The 13,925-nt window shown below is 36.6% G+C and overlaps 3 protein-coding genes and 1 pseudogene across 13 annotated transcripts; all 4 read left to right on the top strand.

Annotated features, from left to right (window-relative positions):
- Positions 1-93: 93 nt before the first annotated feature.
- On the top strand, positions 94-3,391 carry LOC111491069 (ATPase family AAA domain-containing protein 1-like). The gene is made up of 5 exons (XM_023139813.1): positions 94-498; positions 645-945; positions 1,067-1,225; positions 1,367-1,662; positions 2,778-3,391. The coding sequence occupies exons 1-5, from the start codon at positions 298-300 to the stop codon at positions 3,000-3,002; spliced, it is 1,182 nt and encodes a 393-aa protein (XP_022995581.1). The 5' UTR covers positions 94-297; the 3' UTR covers positions 3,003-3,391.
- A 1,880-nt stretch (positions 3,392-5,271) lies between these two features.
- LOC111491229 (molybdate-anion transporter-like) lies at positions 5,272-8,858 on the top strand. Its single transcript, XM_023140034.1, has 8 exons — positions 5,272-5,510; positions 6,228-6,372; positions 6,471-6,639; positions 6,877-7,147; positions 7,403-7,668; positions 7,755-7,970; positions 8,140-8,242; positions 8,442-8,858. Exons 1-8 carry the CDS (start codon positions 5,360-5,362, stop codon positions 8,498-8,500), a joined length of 1,380 nt encoding a protein of 459 aa, XP_022995802.1. The 5' UTR covers positions 5,272-5,359; the 3' UTR covers positions 8,501-8,858.
- A 630-nt stretch (positions 8,859-9,488) lies between these two features.
- On the top strand, positions 9,489-10,833 carry LOC111491213 (annotated as a pseudogene).
- A 632-nt stretch (positions 10,834-11,465) lies between these two features.
- Positions 11,466-13,047, top strand: LOC111491497 (protein yippee-like At4g27745). 11 transcript variants are annotated; one of them, XM_023140431.1, is made up of 4 exons: positions 11,466-11,581; positions 12,084-12,113; positions 12,261-12,388; positions 12,584-13,047. In XM_023140431.1, the coding sequence occupies exons 3-4, from the start codon at positions 12,296-12,298 to the stop codon at positions 12,809-12,811; spliced, it is 321 nt and encodes a 106-aa protein (XP_022996199.1). In that variant the 5' UTR covers positions 11,466-11,581; positions 12,084-12,113; positions 12,261-12,295; the 3' UTR covers positions 12,812-13,047. The 11 variants fall into 11 exon arrangements, with proteins under 11 accessions (XP_022996199.1, XP_022996196.1, XP_022996192.1 ...); XM_023140428.1 differs by having other exon boundaries at positions 11,467-11,581; positions 12,223-12,388; XM_023140424.1 differs by having other exon boundaries at positions 11,468-11,581; positions 12,218-12,388.
- Positions 13,048-13,925: the final 878 nt, after the last annotated feature.

Raw genomic sequence — 13,925 nt, 5'->3', positions numbered from 1 at the left:
AAAGGATGTCTAAACAAATATATATATATATTTTTTTAGTATGTATAATATATTTTTTATCTTAATATTATTATCCGAATTCGTATATTGTTGTACACGTAAACCGACTTGTTCTAAAGTCGAGATTCTACCAGAGCCATTCTTTGTTCTCCTTGGGTAAGCGGAAGAGACCTTCTTCTCCACGCGCACCTGAATCAATTTCTTCTTCCTTTTGTTCGGTAATCGGAATCACAATCCCAGTTTGCTGCTCAGTGATTGGGAAACTCCTTCTTCTTGCTTCACCAATCGCCGTTGGTTATGGGGAGCGGTTCTTCCGAGACGAGGTTCGTACAGGAATTGCTTCTCTATGCAGCCAGTGCCGCCTTGAGCTGCTTGGTACTTTTCGCTGGCCTCCGCCACCTCGACCCTAACCGCGAGGCCTCCAAGAAGGCTCTCGAGCACAAGAAGGAGATTGCCAAACGATTGGGCCGCCCTCTCATCCAGACAAACCCTTACGAGGTTTTTCATTTTAATTTCGTTGTGTGGGGTTTTAATCTAGGTTAACCGTGAGTTTGATTCAATTAGGTTTTCCCCTTGGATTCTTGAGGAATCGATACGTTTTTCTTGTTCTTTTTTGACTTGTGGCTTACTTACATTTTAACCAGGATGTGATTGCTTGTGATGTTATAAACCCTGACCACATCGATGTGGAATTTAACTCTATTGGAGGCCTGGAGACTATCAAGCAAGCGTTAATTGAATTGGTGATACTTCCACTGAAGAGGCCCGATTTATTTTCACACGGGAAGCTTCTTGGTCCGCAGAAAGGGGTTTTATTGTATGGACCTCCTGGTACTGGGAAAACAATGCTGGCAAAAGCTATTGCAAAGGAGTCTGGAGCTGTTTTCATCAATGTCAGGATTTCAAATCTGATGAGCAAATGGTTTGGAGATGCACAAAAGCTAGGTTAGTCTAGGGATTTGTTGGCTCTTTTCTTGTGTATGAATGACATTGAATTTTTAAGTCCTGAAGGATTCTTTATCGACTATTTATGCTTGATTGGTTGTTGCCTGACATGACATTCCAGTGGCTGCTGTGTTTAGCTTGGCTTATAAGCTCCAGCCTGCTATTATCTTCATTGACGAGGTCGATAGTTTTTTGGGTCAGCGACGAACTACAGATCACGAAGCAATGACGAACATGAAGACTGAGTTCATGGCCTTATGGGATGGATTTACCACTGATCGTGAGTCATAGTTTAATCTATTTTGTACTACTTTTTTTAAGCGGAAGGATTGAGTTGTATTTTATATGGTGGTGTGATTGTGTAACTATTTACTTATAATAATTGCTCTTTGGTTCTAATTTGTCATATCCATTCTTATAGAGAATGCTCGTGTGATGGTCCTTGCTGCTACCAATCGCCCATCCGAACTGGATGAAGCTATACTTCGGCGTCTTCCACAAGCCTTTGAGATCGGAATACCTGATCGGAGGGAGAGAGCAGAGATATTAAAGGTGATTTTGAAGGGAGAGCGGGTTGAAAACAACATAGACTATGACCGTGTGGCAAGCTTGTGTGAGGGGTACACAGGTTCGGATATTCTGGAACTATGCAAGAAAGCTGCTTATTTTCCGATCCGGGATCTTCTTGACGAAGAGAAGAAGGGGAAACAATCTTCTGTGAGTACATTTATCACTTTCTCTTCGGCTTCCATCTGTTTAGTTACTTGTTTCTTCCTGCTGGAGGAGATATTTCAGTTGATAAACAATTATTTGCATGCATCACTTAGGCTGCTTCTAAGATAAGATTTCTCTCTCTTATTAAAGAATAAAAGATGGGATTTATGTCTGTGCTACTATGCTCACTAGCTGTGACAATGAAGTTTAAATACCGATCTCGTTTGTGTTTATCATCTTTCAAGGGCATACGAGATAGGAATGATCTATTTTGACTTGTTTGTTCATCTGCTGGCTATTATTGATCAGTAGAGAGAATGGACAGCAAACGGGAAAGGGAATTATGATAATTGTGAGATCCACGTTGGTTGGGGAGGAGAACAAAACATTCTTTATAAGGGTGTGAAAATCTCTCTCTAGCAGAGGCGTTTTAAAAATCTTGAGGGGAAGCCCAAAAAGGAAAGCCCAATGAGGACAATATCTGCCAGCAGTTGGGCTTGGGCCATTACAAATGGTATCAGAGCCAGACTCCAAGCGATGTGCCAACGAGGAGACTGAGCCTTGAAGGGGAGTGGACACAAGGCAGTGTGCCAACAAAGATATTGGGCTCCGAAGAGGGGTGAATTGGGGGGGCCCCACATCTATTGGAGAAATGAACGAGTGTCAGCGAGGACGCTGGGCCTTGAAGGGGGGTGGATTGTGAGGTAGCACATCGGTTGGAGAGAACGAAATATTCTTTATAAGGGTGTAGAAACCTCTCCCTAGCAGCACGTTTTAGAAACCTTGAGGAGAAGCTCGAAAGGGAAGGGGAAAGTTCAAAGAGGACAATATCTATTAGTGGTGGGCTTGGGCTTGGGCTTGGGCTGTTACAAAATTACTCCTCGGGGACTACCACCATTTGATTCTAAAAAATGAAGCTTTTTTATCAAAAAAACGTTATTATTATAATTTATTTTTTCATTTACATGGGTCAAGAACGTAGAGGGTTTATATTATGACTCGGCAAAACAACAAAGTTTCGGAGTCTTTATATTAGCATTGAGTCGGCATTCATTCATTAGCTATATACAACTAGACCTTGAATGTTGCTGACATTCTTATTACACATCGGTCTATAGGAGCCAAGGCCACTGTCGCAGTTGGATTTGGAAAAGGTTCTTGCTACATCGACAAAGACAAGGGTTGCTGCAAGCGAATACACTGGATTGAGATCTAATTCATCATCAGGTTGGGCAGGGCACAGGGAAGCTGGTGATTATGAGGTTCAAGCAGCAATAAGTGAACTCTCCAAGCTTGTAGTCTCTCAAATCTTAAATATCCAGTCCGATGCTCGGGATTCGTGAAAGCCCCAACATTATCAAGGATTCTTGCAACTCATTTTAGTGTTTAGCTAGCACAGATTTACCAGAAAGGCATCCTCGGTTCGACGGGTTCGTCTCAAATTTGAAAATTTGAAGCTCTCTCAGGTTCTGGTAAGTCGCAAATTCCAACTTTACTGCCACAAACATGAAATAGTGATCTTTATTATAAATTGAAATGGTGGATTAACCCTGTTGATATAATCTTTTGTAGTATGGGATCCGGGTCATCGTACAATCTTTCTGTTGTACCATATTTGGTATTTTGTTTATTGAACACTGTTCTTATGCTTTTGTTAAGTGTGGGAAAGTCTATCGGCTTTTTCAAAATTAGATATGAGATTGGATTTGGTAGGAGTCTAAAGATTTTCAAATTTATTTTGTGCCGTCATTCATTAAGATGCAATCACCATAATGACATCTCATTGCATAATTTTACCTACTCTACCAGTCTTTTTAGCAGGTTTGTCTTTAATCTCGTCCTCACTCGATACATAATTGTTCTAAGCAAAATACATCCAATTTTGAAGTTTCTATAATTGAGTCACACAAAAACAATATGCACTTTGTTGATGTAGATAGGAAGAATCAATTCGATTAAATTTTTGATACAATCACTTACATTCAAATGACATTCTTATCTTTTCATTTACTAGGATATCAAATGCCCATCAACTTTCGTGTGGTTCGCTCTTAAATCACGTCATATTAGGCAAGGTTTCGTTCTAATATCATATGTAATGCTTTATGCATAAATTTTAGAAAATGGATCATCTACATGATTGCTCGACCTTTCTTTATAACATGACTACATTATATACTTGTTTTGAATTGCTTCTAAAAGTAAAGTTTGTCTCAACATCGACACGGATTTTTTCAACATATTTTATTCTCATTTACATATATGTATTGAAATAGAGAGAAATATATATATTGAATAATTCATCTAGTGTGACATAGATAAAGTTGTTTGTCCAATGACATAGTGTCGCTCCAATAAAACCTCCTAATGAATTTTCCTTAAATGAGTGAAAAAAATGAGGTGCAACCGTACTCCATAAATGTAATCACATGGGTGCTAACATTTCTTTAAAAGCATTTATATTAAAAAAAAATCATTAAAAATACTCGTATTTAAAATATTTGATAGAATTTTGTTACAATGTTAGATGGAAAGTTGACATGATGGTGAATGAAAGAACGACGTTAAGTTATATTAACTTTTTGTCCAATTCTAACAAATTTGATACGTTCACTGTAATTTTGAAACAGTTATAAAATGTCAAGAATAATACTGTAATTTTTTTAAAAATATAACGTTATTAATTTAGACGATTTAAATATAATCGTTTTCTTAAAAGAGTGAAATATCTAAGGACGACGACGACAACATGTCTTGTGATTTGACCTTATGATAATCAATTTAGCGAAAATTTCTTTTTATGGAAGGACGTTAAAGATAATTTTTAATGCATTAAAGATAAGTTTGAGAATTTTAAAAGAGGGGACTAAATTGGTAAAGCCTTAAATATCATAAATCATTTAATATATTTACCCTTTTAAGAATATTTACCCTTAAATACTCTGTTTTTTTTTAATTTATTTAAAGTTAAAGATATTAAAATAAGTAATTTTAAAATTTATAGACTAAAATAGAAATTTTAGAAATTAATCTCAAAAATACCAAAATGAAAATTTAAAAAATAAAATAGAAAAGCTGTAATTTGCATTTCGGCGCGTGTGGACCACGTAAAGAGAGTTGCGAGTGGGTCATCTCCCGAGCAGCGCGCGAAGGAATGTAATAACTCCGACAATTTCATACCCCATCGGACGGATAATATTGGTCCACGTGTCCAACAGTCCCAAAACGCGTCCCCGATTTCCAATCCTGTACGACGCAAGCAGGACACACACACCTCGCTTAGCTTAGCTTAATTTCTTTTATTATTTAAATTTTAAAACAAAAGTCAAATTTATAATTAAAGCTTCGGAAAATACTTGAAGCCTCCCAGGAATTAAATAAAAATATTATATATCGTTTTAATTAAATTTAAAAAATTAATATTTATTGCTAAAAAAAAGATAGCATTATTTTCTAAATTTAAAAAATTATTATTATTTATTTATTTAAACACTAAATTTGTTTAGTATTTAAAAATATATAGAACTAAAATATTTTAGTTTAATTATTATTCAGAGTAAGTAATTAAATGAACAGAACACCTGGTTGTTGTTCCAGTATATAACAAACGCCTTCGTTTTCATTCTCTTACCATTTTCTATCTCACACTGCAAAAGAGGGACGCCCGTCGGAGCTTCTCTCTCTTTGTCTTCGTGCTACAATGGAGATTTTCTACTTTCTGGTGTTTGGAGCATTGTCTGTAGTGGTTGCAGCTCTGGAGCTCAGCAAATCCAACAAGGACAGGATCAATACGCCCTCCGCTTTCAATGCTTTCAAGAACAATTACCTTTTTGTTTACTCTCTTATGATGGGTGCGTATTCTGATTTTTAATTTCTTTCCAGATCTGCTCGCATTCTTCACTTGGATCTCGTTCAGTTCTTTTCAATTCATGTTTACAACTGTGACTGCTTCGTTTCCTGTTTGTGCCTTGTGTGAATCTGTGTGTGTGTGTGTGTCGACCTGATGCCGTTCGATATGATCTGAATTTATTCGGTTCTTGAATGTTGTGTAGTTACTGTTTTGTTTCGATCTGTGTTTTTGTCGTGATTGAGAGGCTTTCGTTGAGGAATTTGGAGTAGATAGGGCGTTATTTGGTACTAGTTAGAGAGGCAATTGGTTGCCGACAGGTTGCTAGGAAGTGTATCGGAGGTGCCTATTGTTCTTTTCCTCTTCTCTCTCTTTGGTTAAGCGTTGGATCTGGATCCACCGACGGTTCATGATATGAAATGATTGCTATATTCTCGTTTCTTCTAAGTGCATAATGGCATTGTTATTTCAATTTTCTTTTGATAGTAATTTTGTGGCTATAATCTCGATTCTTCTGGCACAGTTGATGTTGTTTTCCCTATGATCCACGGGGTGTGGTTTGCTCCTTTTATCTTCTACATTTTGATTTATTTATTTTTGGTTTTACCTTGCAAGTTTGTACCTATTAAATGTTATGAGCATTAATAGTATGTGGATAGAAAGTAAAAGATTATGTATAATGATTGATCTAATGTATTATTTATTGTTCATGTGGCAACAGCTGGGGACTGGTTGCAGGGCCCATACGTATACTTCCTTTACAGTCAGTATGGCTTTGATAAAGGAGAGATTGGTCAGCTTTTCATTGCCGGTTTTGGGTCCTCCATGTTGTTTGGTACAATTGTTGGTTCTCTTGCTGACAAACAGTGAGTCATTTTCTACCCCTTAAATTGGTTGACGTCATCAAATTTTATTGAGGGAAACCTCTTTCTAATAGTTGATGCATTTATGTTTTTGAATTCAGAGGTCGAAAGAGAGCTTGCATCACTTATTGTATTACGTACATTCTGAGTTGCATCACAAAGCATTCGCCCGAGTACAAGGTTTTAATGTTGGGCCGTGTTTTGGGTGGTATTGCCACTTCGCTCCTCTTTTCAGCATTTGAGTCGTGGCTTGTTGCAGAGCACAATAAGGCAAGGATTCCATGATACTGTCTTAAAAAGCTTTTTTTTGCTTGCTTATATGATGTTTTCTGACTGGACAATTGGTTGGTCATGTTAAGAATATGAATTATTAATTATAAAATTTACTCTTAACCTATTTGTTTAGACAATTCAATGTTTATTGAACGATCACTAGGTGATGATTCAATGTTCATCCCTTGATAGTAATTTTGTAGCTATAATCTCGATTCTCTTAATTTTCGGCAGAGGGGCTTTGAACAGCAATGGTTGTCGATTACATTCTCAAAGGCTATATTTCTTGGCAATGGTCTTGTTGCAATTCTTGCTGGGTTGTTTGGGAATGTACTCGTTGATAGTCTTTCTCTTGGACCAGTGGCACCTTTTGATGCTGCTGCCTGCTTTCTTGCAATTGGTATGGCCGTTATTATGTCATCTTGGACGGAGAACTATGGAGATCCATCAGAAAATAAGGATCTGCTCACCCAATTCAGGGGTGCTGCTGTTGCCATTGCTTCTGGTACTCTTTCAAATTTTCGTGCACGTAATTTTTTAGTTCATTGCATTTCCTCGAAGCCCAACATCTTTGCAAGGATTTTGGTTTTGCATGAAACATGCTCTTGGACTGGATAAGGATATGCTCACGCATGGTTTTAAGCATTATTCTCTCCTTTCCTTTTTTTTTTTTTCTTTCTCCTTGAAAAGAGAAGAATCTGAACAATGACTTACTTTCTTGACGGATATCCTAACTCATTTTAAATGTTCTATGCGTCAGATGAGAAGATTGCACTGCTGGGTGCTATACAGTCTCTATTTGAAGGTTCAATGTATACCTTTGTATTCCTCTGGACACCTGCACTCAGCCCAAATAATGAGGATATTCCCCATGGATTTATCTTTGCAACATTCATGTTGGCTTCAATGCTCGGAAGTTCCCTTGCATCTAGGTTGATGGCTCGAAACTCACTAAAAGTTGAGAGCTATATGCAGATTGTTTTCGTTGTCTCTTCTGCCGCTCTTGTACTTCCGATTGTGACAAGTGTATGTGGAAGGATTGTTTTTCTCCTCTTAGTTCTGTTTTCATTAATGCTAGTTCATGTTTTCTCTGACTTTTCTGGTTGTGACAGATCTTGGTAGCTCCATCAGATGTGAAAGGTGGAAGCATCTCTTTTGCAGGTTGTATCCAGTTGCTTGGCTTCTGTGTTTTTGAGTCCTGCGTTGGTATATTTTGGCCTTCCATAATGAAGATGAGATCCCAATACATTCCTGAGGAGGCTAGAAGCACCATCATGAACTTCTTCCGCATACCTCTCAACATCTTCGTATGCGTGGTGCTGTACAATGTATGCCCACTGAATACCCCTATGCCATTAGTCATTACATAATTGCAGTTACGAGCTTCTTTTTTTGAGTTCAAGCAGTTCCTAACCCAATTGCTGGACCAAAGCCATCAATATAATTATGGACACCACATCTTTTCTATTGTCACACACATTTTCCTTGTCTTTGTAGGTTGATGCTTTCCCCATCACTGTGATGTTTGGCATGTGCTCCATTTTCCTCTTTGTGGCATCGATTTTACAGAGGCGGCTTCTGGCGATCGTGGATAAACCAAGTAAGTATATTGTTCAAATACTAAAATTTCGGCATTGCTAACGACTTGCATCATAAAAACGAGTTTTAAACGCACCCTTTTGAAATGATTTAGGAAAAAATACATTAATCAAAATAACTAAACTAAAATGTGTTTGATATCATCTAAACATTTGCAACAAGTGCTTCCTAACACATAATTCTGTTGGACCTTGTTACAGAGACTGGCGACTGGGCACTGGGCGAAAAGAATACCGAGACCGATCCGTTAAACATCTAAGCGATGCAGAGAAGACGGACCACCAGTACTTAATTTGGGAGGTTAGAACATGAACACTTTGATTCATCTGTATACAGCAGCAGCTTCATGAATCAATCTTTAGTAGCTAGCTTGGTTTAATATTTGAAGAATGCAAAACTATACAAGAATAGTGGTCTGCTCATCATCCAAGGAGAAAGAAGATGAAAGAAAAGTAGACAAAATTGTGTTTCGTCAATTTTTGGGCTTCTTCACAAGTCATTAATTAAAGTAGCTTGTTTAGAGATCTCTTCAGCAATTGTCGTGGAGAATATTCCGAGTTCCAACACTGGATTTATCTTAAACTTGTTAATCCAAGCTTCCAAATTTCCATTACCTATTTTTCTTGTCAAATTAATGTTTTTTTTTTTTTTTTTTTTTTTTTTTTTTTTTTTTTTTTTTTTTTTTTTTTTTTTTTTTTNNTTTTTTTTTTTTTTTTTTTTTTTTTTTTTTTTTTTGTCTGTGAAGCAGCTTTACCTTTCCTATGGAGTGGTCTAATTCTAGATTAGAGATCGAACCCGCCTCCTATTTCAGCAACTTATTTATTTATTTTTGCAAGGAACAGGTTCTTTAAAATCTTTCTTAACTCGTCTAAACAGGTTAATCTAAGCAAAATTCAAATATATATATATAGAGCACTTGTCACAATCGTACTTTTCTTGACAGCAGACTTTGAGATTATGCGACACCCACTTTCAACATCGAGTGAGTCAAGCTAATTTAAATTTATATTGCCTATGGTCGGGCAACATGTGTTCAAGCCTCTAACCACATTTTGAGAAGACAGATTTTTGAAAGAAGTTTGAGAGTAAGCATTTTGAGAAGACAGGGATTTTTAACACAACTGCTTAAGTAGCATATAATTTTTTTGATGGGGTGAATATAACTAGTTGAGCCGTTGATTGCTCAGAGAATATAACTAGTTGAGTTATTGATGGCTCGGATTGACTATCTGCCCAGAAATTCTCGAAAATTAAAGAAGGAAGAAAATTTTGGCCTATCCAATCCCTTGCCTTTGATATTTTTCCCGTTTCCTTGCCAATCACTCCTCTTATTCACCAAACATTGTCACCATCACACCCTTATTTTAGTCCCACACTTCAATATAATTTGGTTAGTCTTCTCATCTCATTTAACAACTTAAAAAACATCTTGGCCACTCATCTTTCATCTCTCCAACTTGCCTTTCATTATTCATTTTTATGTTCATACACACACTCTTTGCTTGATTGACTAATCTGTCTCTAAGTCCAGCTTCCATGGCCGAGTACTCGAACACGACGTATAGCTGTAGAAGTTGCCGCAACCCGCTCGCCTCCGGAGCTGATCTCCTTTCCAAATCCTTCTTGGTAAGCCATCTACCTCGCAAACTATGTATGGATTCATTTTCTTTCTCTAACAAACAATTCAACGTTATCGTAATTTGGTACGTTTGATCAATACCCTGACGATAATTTCGCGGTATCACGATTTGGTACGTTTAAATAAAAGCTAGAACATTTAGTATTGATTTGGATGTTAATTAGAGTAGCTAGCTAAATTCAATATATGGGTTATTATTATGATCTAGGGGAGGAGCTAATAATGTAAAGTTTGAACTCGTTTTTTTAGTTAAGATAACGTATTAGAGTATGGATTCAAACCCGTGATTTTTTTAGTTATCCAATTGAATTAAGTTCAAGTTCTTTAACACGAACAAAAGGAAGTAGTGTCTTAGTCGTTAAACTATGCTCGTATTGATAATGTTCAAATTCTTATACTACAGTGCTCCCATTCATTGCCCTCCATTTGTAACCGAAGATCAAGGGTAAAACTAAAATTTTGATGCCTTCCGTTACTATTGAGTTATACTCATTATCTAAAACGAGTATAACTCGACAGTAACGAACAAGCATGGAATTTTGAACCATCACATTTGTTGTACTAAAAAAAATAACGAAACCCGTTCGATTTCGCAGGCAAAATCGGGAAAAGCGTTCCTATTCTCACAAGCAAAGAACATAGTGGAGGGCCCAAAAGAGCACAAGCTGCTGATAACAGGTATCTTCAAAACTGCAGACATACACTGCAGCATCTGTGGGTTGGAAGTATCTGAAAGCTTATGATATCAAGGAGAAGTTCAAAGAAGGAAAGTTCATCATTGAAAGGGCTAAGATCGTTAAGGAATACGACTAATCACACTTATAAACTCGTTTCGAACGATTAATCGATCGTTTACCAGAATTTTTAAGTACTTGAGAAGTCGTTTTAAACATATCCTTCTATCAATGTTGATGGTCGGAAAAAGTTAATGTTTTAAACTCTTAGTGTCACGTATATTATAATTATCTATGCAAAATAATTTAAACAATATTCGAGCGCTAAATAATTACATTTTTTATACTACATATAGATTGGTCTACGAATGATTTTGGTCATTTTTTCTACGGCCGAATTCACTTGTATTTTTAAACAAAGAGGTTAGAGAAGTAAATTGAGGTAATTTTGAATCTCGTCGTCAATCAAGAATCACTACGAAAAATAACCCTTTTTGAACTGTGAGTTCAAAAAATATAGGTCTCGTTTGTGAGAAGTGGACAACATTTTTCTCCCCGTCATATAAATGGGACTGAGAATGAAATTATATTCTCCAATTCGCTTAATATAAATATATTTTTCATACTTATAATATATATTAAAAAAATTACTAAATTAAAATTTAAAATTTTAAAAATTAAATTAGTAAAGGTATAAACTTATTAAATATATTAATTTATTAAGATATTTTTACTAAAAAAATAAAAATTTTAAAATAATTATTTTTAAAAAAAGTCAATGATAATTTTGAATTTAAAAAAAAATAGTTTTAAAAATTTAAGTATATTTTGTAAATGAATTACAAAAATAAAGGTATTTTTTTTATTAATTTACCCTTCCAACAAATATGCGTGTCTAGTAAGACGGTTTGGCGCGTGGCTATCAATTCATCTTCATACCAAAAAGATATTGAAGAAATGTGTCAGAAACTGTAGAGCTTCAGAGGTGCTCAACCATGGAGGCCCACAATCCGTACTCGACCTTCGCGTAAATTTCTGACTTCTTTTCATTGTTCTTCCTCTTACTCTTCCTCAATTCAACTTCTCCTTCATTTTCTCTGTTAATTAATCCCAAATTCCTTTTCACAGTCTCCAAGCTAAGAATGATTTCCCTTTCTCTCTCTTCAATTTGTATTTATCTTTGCTTTAATCGCTCACACCTCATCAACTTTCTTCCATGATTTTCACTAAACTAATAATTTCCTCATACTCTTCCGGCACAATCAGGTACTTCTCTCTCTCTCTCTCTCTCTCTCTCCCCCCTTTATTTGCATTTTCCATAATTTCTTGTTCGTTGATTCAATGATTTTTCCACATTTTGGCTTTTCGGTATGCTCCTTCTCATACTTTTATTGGTGTTCCTGTTGTTGTTCTTAATCCTGTTCCTGTATTATTGAATCCCTTTTGCTTGAAATCTTCTCTCTGATCCTTTATGTTATCTTATATATTTGATCGCTAACCCCTTTTTGATTACTAATCTTTTTCTTTAGGTTTCTAGGTCACCATTGAAATCATTATAGGTAAACGATTTTGTTCTTGTTTTTACTTTTCCCACCCCTCGTTGGGATTTTGATGATCCATTTGTATGGTTTCTTGATGGAAGCTTGAATCTCTTTTAATGCAGTCTAGGTGTTTGATTTAATGCTTGGGGCTTGATGATTGTGTAGGAGGAGAGGCGTCTTGATCTCAATCTTCTTGATCAATGGCTGAACTATTGGGACCACGTTTATATAGCTGCTGTAATTGTAGAAACCATGTTGCCCTCCATGATGATATAATTTCTAAAGCTTTTCAGGTGGGATCTTAGTGCGTTTGATTATCATCAATGCTAAAGGGTTTGCTAATCTCTCAAAACCCAATGAGAAATTCATGGATTTCATGTTTTTAACACAATTTTTCTGAAGCTTTAGATTGCAAATGCCTTTCTAAAACTTTTCCTGAAGAACTTTTCATTATCTAATCTTGTTTTTGTCATGAATGATCTCAATAGGGAAGACATGGGCGTGCTTTTCTGTTCTCTCATGCTATGAACATCACAGTGGGACCAAAAGAAGACCGGCATCTCATGACGGGTCTCCACACTGTTGCTGATGTGCATTGTGTTGACTGCCGTGAGGTGCTGGGGTGGAAGTATGAGAGGGCCTATGAGGCATCACAGAAGTATAAAGAAGGAAAGTTCATTCTTGAAAAATCCAAAATCGTTCGGGACAACTGGTAGCATCCTGTGGATCTTGTTGAATGCATTGTTTCTTATTTTGATGTAAGTTTATTGATTCTTCTTCATGTTATCTTGTATATAAAGTCATCATCGTTCTTGTTCTTGTTCTTGTTTCTGTTCTTGCTTCCTGTTGCTCTTGTATATAGTATATATCTGTAAGCTCTGAACTTGACTGGATATCATTGTATCTTCAATGCTCACCATCTGTGTTAATGAAATTGTGGTGCTTAAAGTAAGTCCTTGCATTGAACACGACCTGGATTCCTTTGATATTGTTGTCTTGTCTTATGGCTCTATCGGTGTTCTGTACGCGTTCTCTTCTTTTAGTTTACATTGCTTTGAGTTGTACCGGCTAAAAAAGAGATACCTCATGAGAGCTTCTCTGTGACAATCCAAGCCTATTGTTAATTGATATTATCCGTTTTGGCCTATTACGTATCACTGCTAGTTTTACGGTTTTTAAAACGTGTCTGCTAAGAAGATGTTTCCACACCAGTATAAGGAATGCTTCGTTTCCCTCTCCAGCTGATGTGGGGTCTCACGTTATCGATTCTAGCCTACTAATGGATGATCATGTTACCTTTTTGTTTAACAAACCCATTAGTCCACCTTTCCCAGTTTCTCCTGCTCTGCTCTCTGTTCTATCTCCTTTGCTAGGGAAGTTTTTCCTCCCCTCTTTGTTCTAGGTGCTAACGGTTTCTTCTCGAAAAGAATGTTATGTTGAAACAGGGAGAGAAGGTAGAGATGAGAAAGGAGAGAGGAGGTATAAAGTTGTTTTCCTTTCTAAGGATTAATGTGAGATCCCACGTCGGTTGTAGAGGAGAATGAAACATTTTTTATAAGGGTGTGGAACCACTCCCTAACAGATGATTTTTAAAAATCGCGAGGCTAACAGAAATACGTAACGGACTAAAGTGGATAATATCTATTAGCAATGAGTTTGAGTTGTTACAAATAGTATCAGAGCTAGACACCGGGCGGTATGTCAGCGAGGACATTGGGCCTCCAAGAAGGGAGGATTGTGAGATCCCACATCGGTTGGAAAGGGGAACGAAGTATTCTTTATAAGGGTGTGGAAGCCTCTCTCTAACAGTCGCGTTTTAAAAATCGTGAG

This window comes from Cucurbita maxima, unplaced genomic scaffold, assembly GCF_002738345.1.
Source record: "Cucurbita maxima cultivar Rimu unplaced genomic scaffold, Cmax_1.0 Cma_Scf00016, whole genome shotgun sequence".
Lineage (NCBI taxonomy): Eukaryota > Viridiplantae > Streptophyta > Magnoliopsida > Cucurbitales > Cucurbitaceae > Cucurbita > Cucurbita maxima.
Note: the sequence above shows the minus strand (reverse complement) of the source record. Positions and strands in the feature narration are given on the sequence as shown.

Excerpts from the sequence above, each read along its gene's own strand:
- LOC111491069 (XM_023139813.1), top strand. The coding sequence starts at position 298 with ATGGGGAGCGGTTCTTCCGAGACGAGGTTCGTACAGGAATTGCTTCTC. Across the intron at positions 946-1,066 it reads TGGAGATGCACAAAAGCTAG|TGGCTGCTGTGTTTAGCTTG; the intron begins GTTAGTCTAGGG and ends ATGACATTCCAG. Across the intron at positions 1,663-2,777 it reads AGAAGGGGAAACAATCTTCT|GAGCCAAGGCCACTGTCGCA; the intron begins GTGAGTACATTT and ends ATCGGTCTATAG.
- LOC111491229 (XM_023140034.1), top strand. The coding sequence starts at position 5,360 with ATGGAGATTTTCTACTTTCTGGTGTTTGGAGCATTGTCTGTAGTGGTT. Across the intron at positions 7,669-7,754 it reads TACTTCCGATTGTGACAAGT|ATCTTGGTAGCTCCATCAGA; the intron begins GTATGTGGAAGG and ends TGGTTGTGACAG. Across the intron at positions 8,243-8,441 it reads GGCGATCGTGGATAAACCAA|AGACTGGCGACTGGGCACTG; the intron begins GTAAGTATATTG and ends ACCTTGTTACAG.
- LOC111491497 (XM_023140431.1), top strand. The coding sequence starts at position 12,296 with ATGGCTGAACTATTGGGACCACGTTTATATAGCTGCTGTAATTGTAGA. Across the intron at positions 12,389-12,583 it reads TAATTTCTAAAGCTTTTCAG|GGAAGACATGGGCGTGCTTT; the intron begins GTGGGATCTTAG and ends TGATCTCAATAG.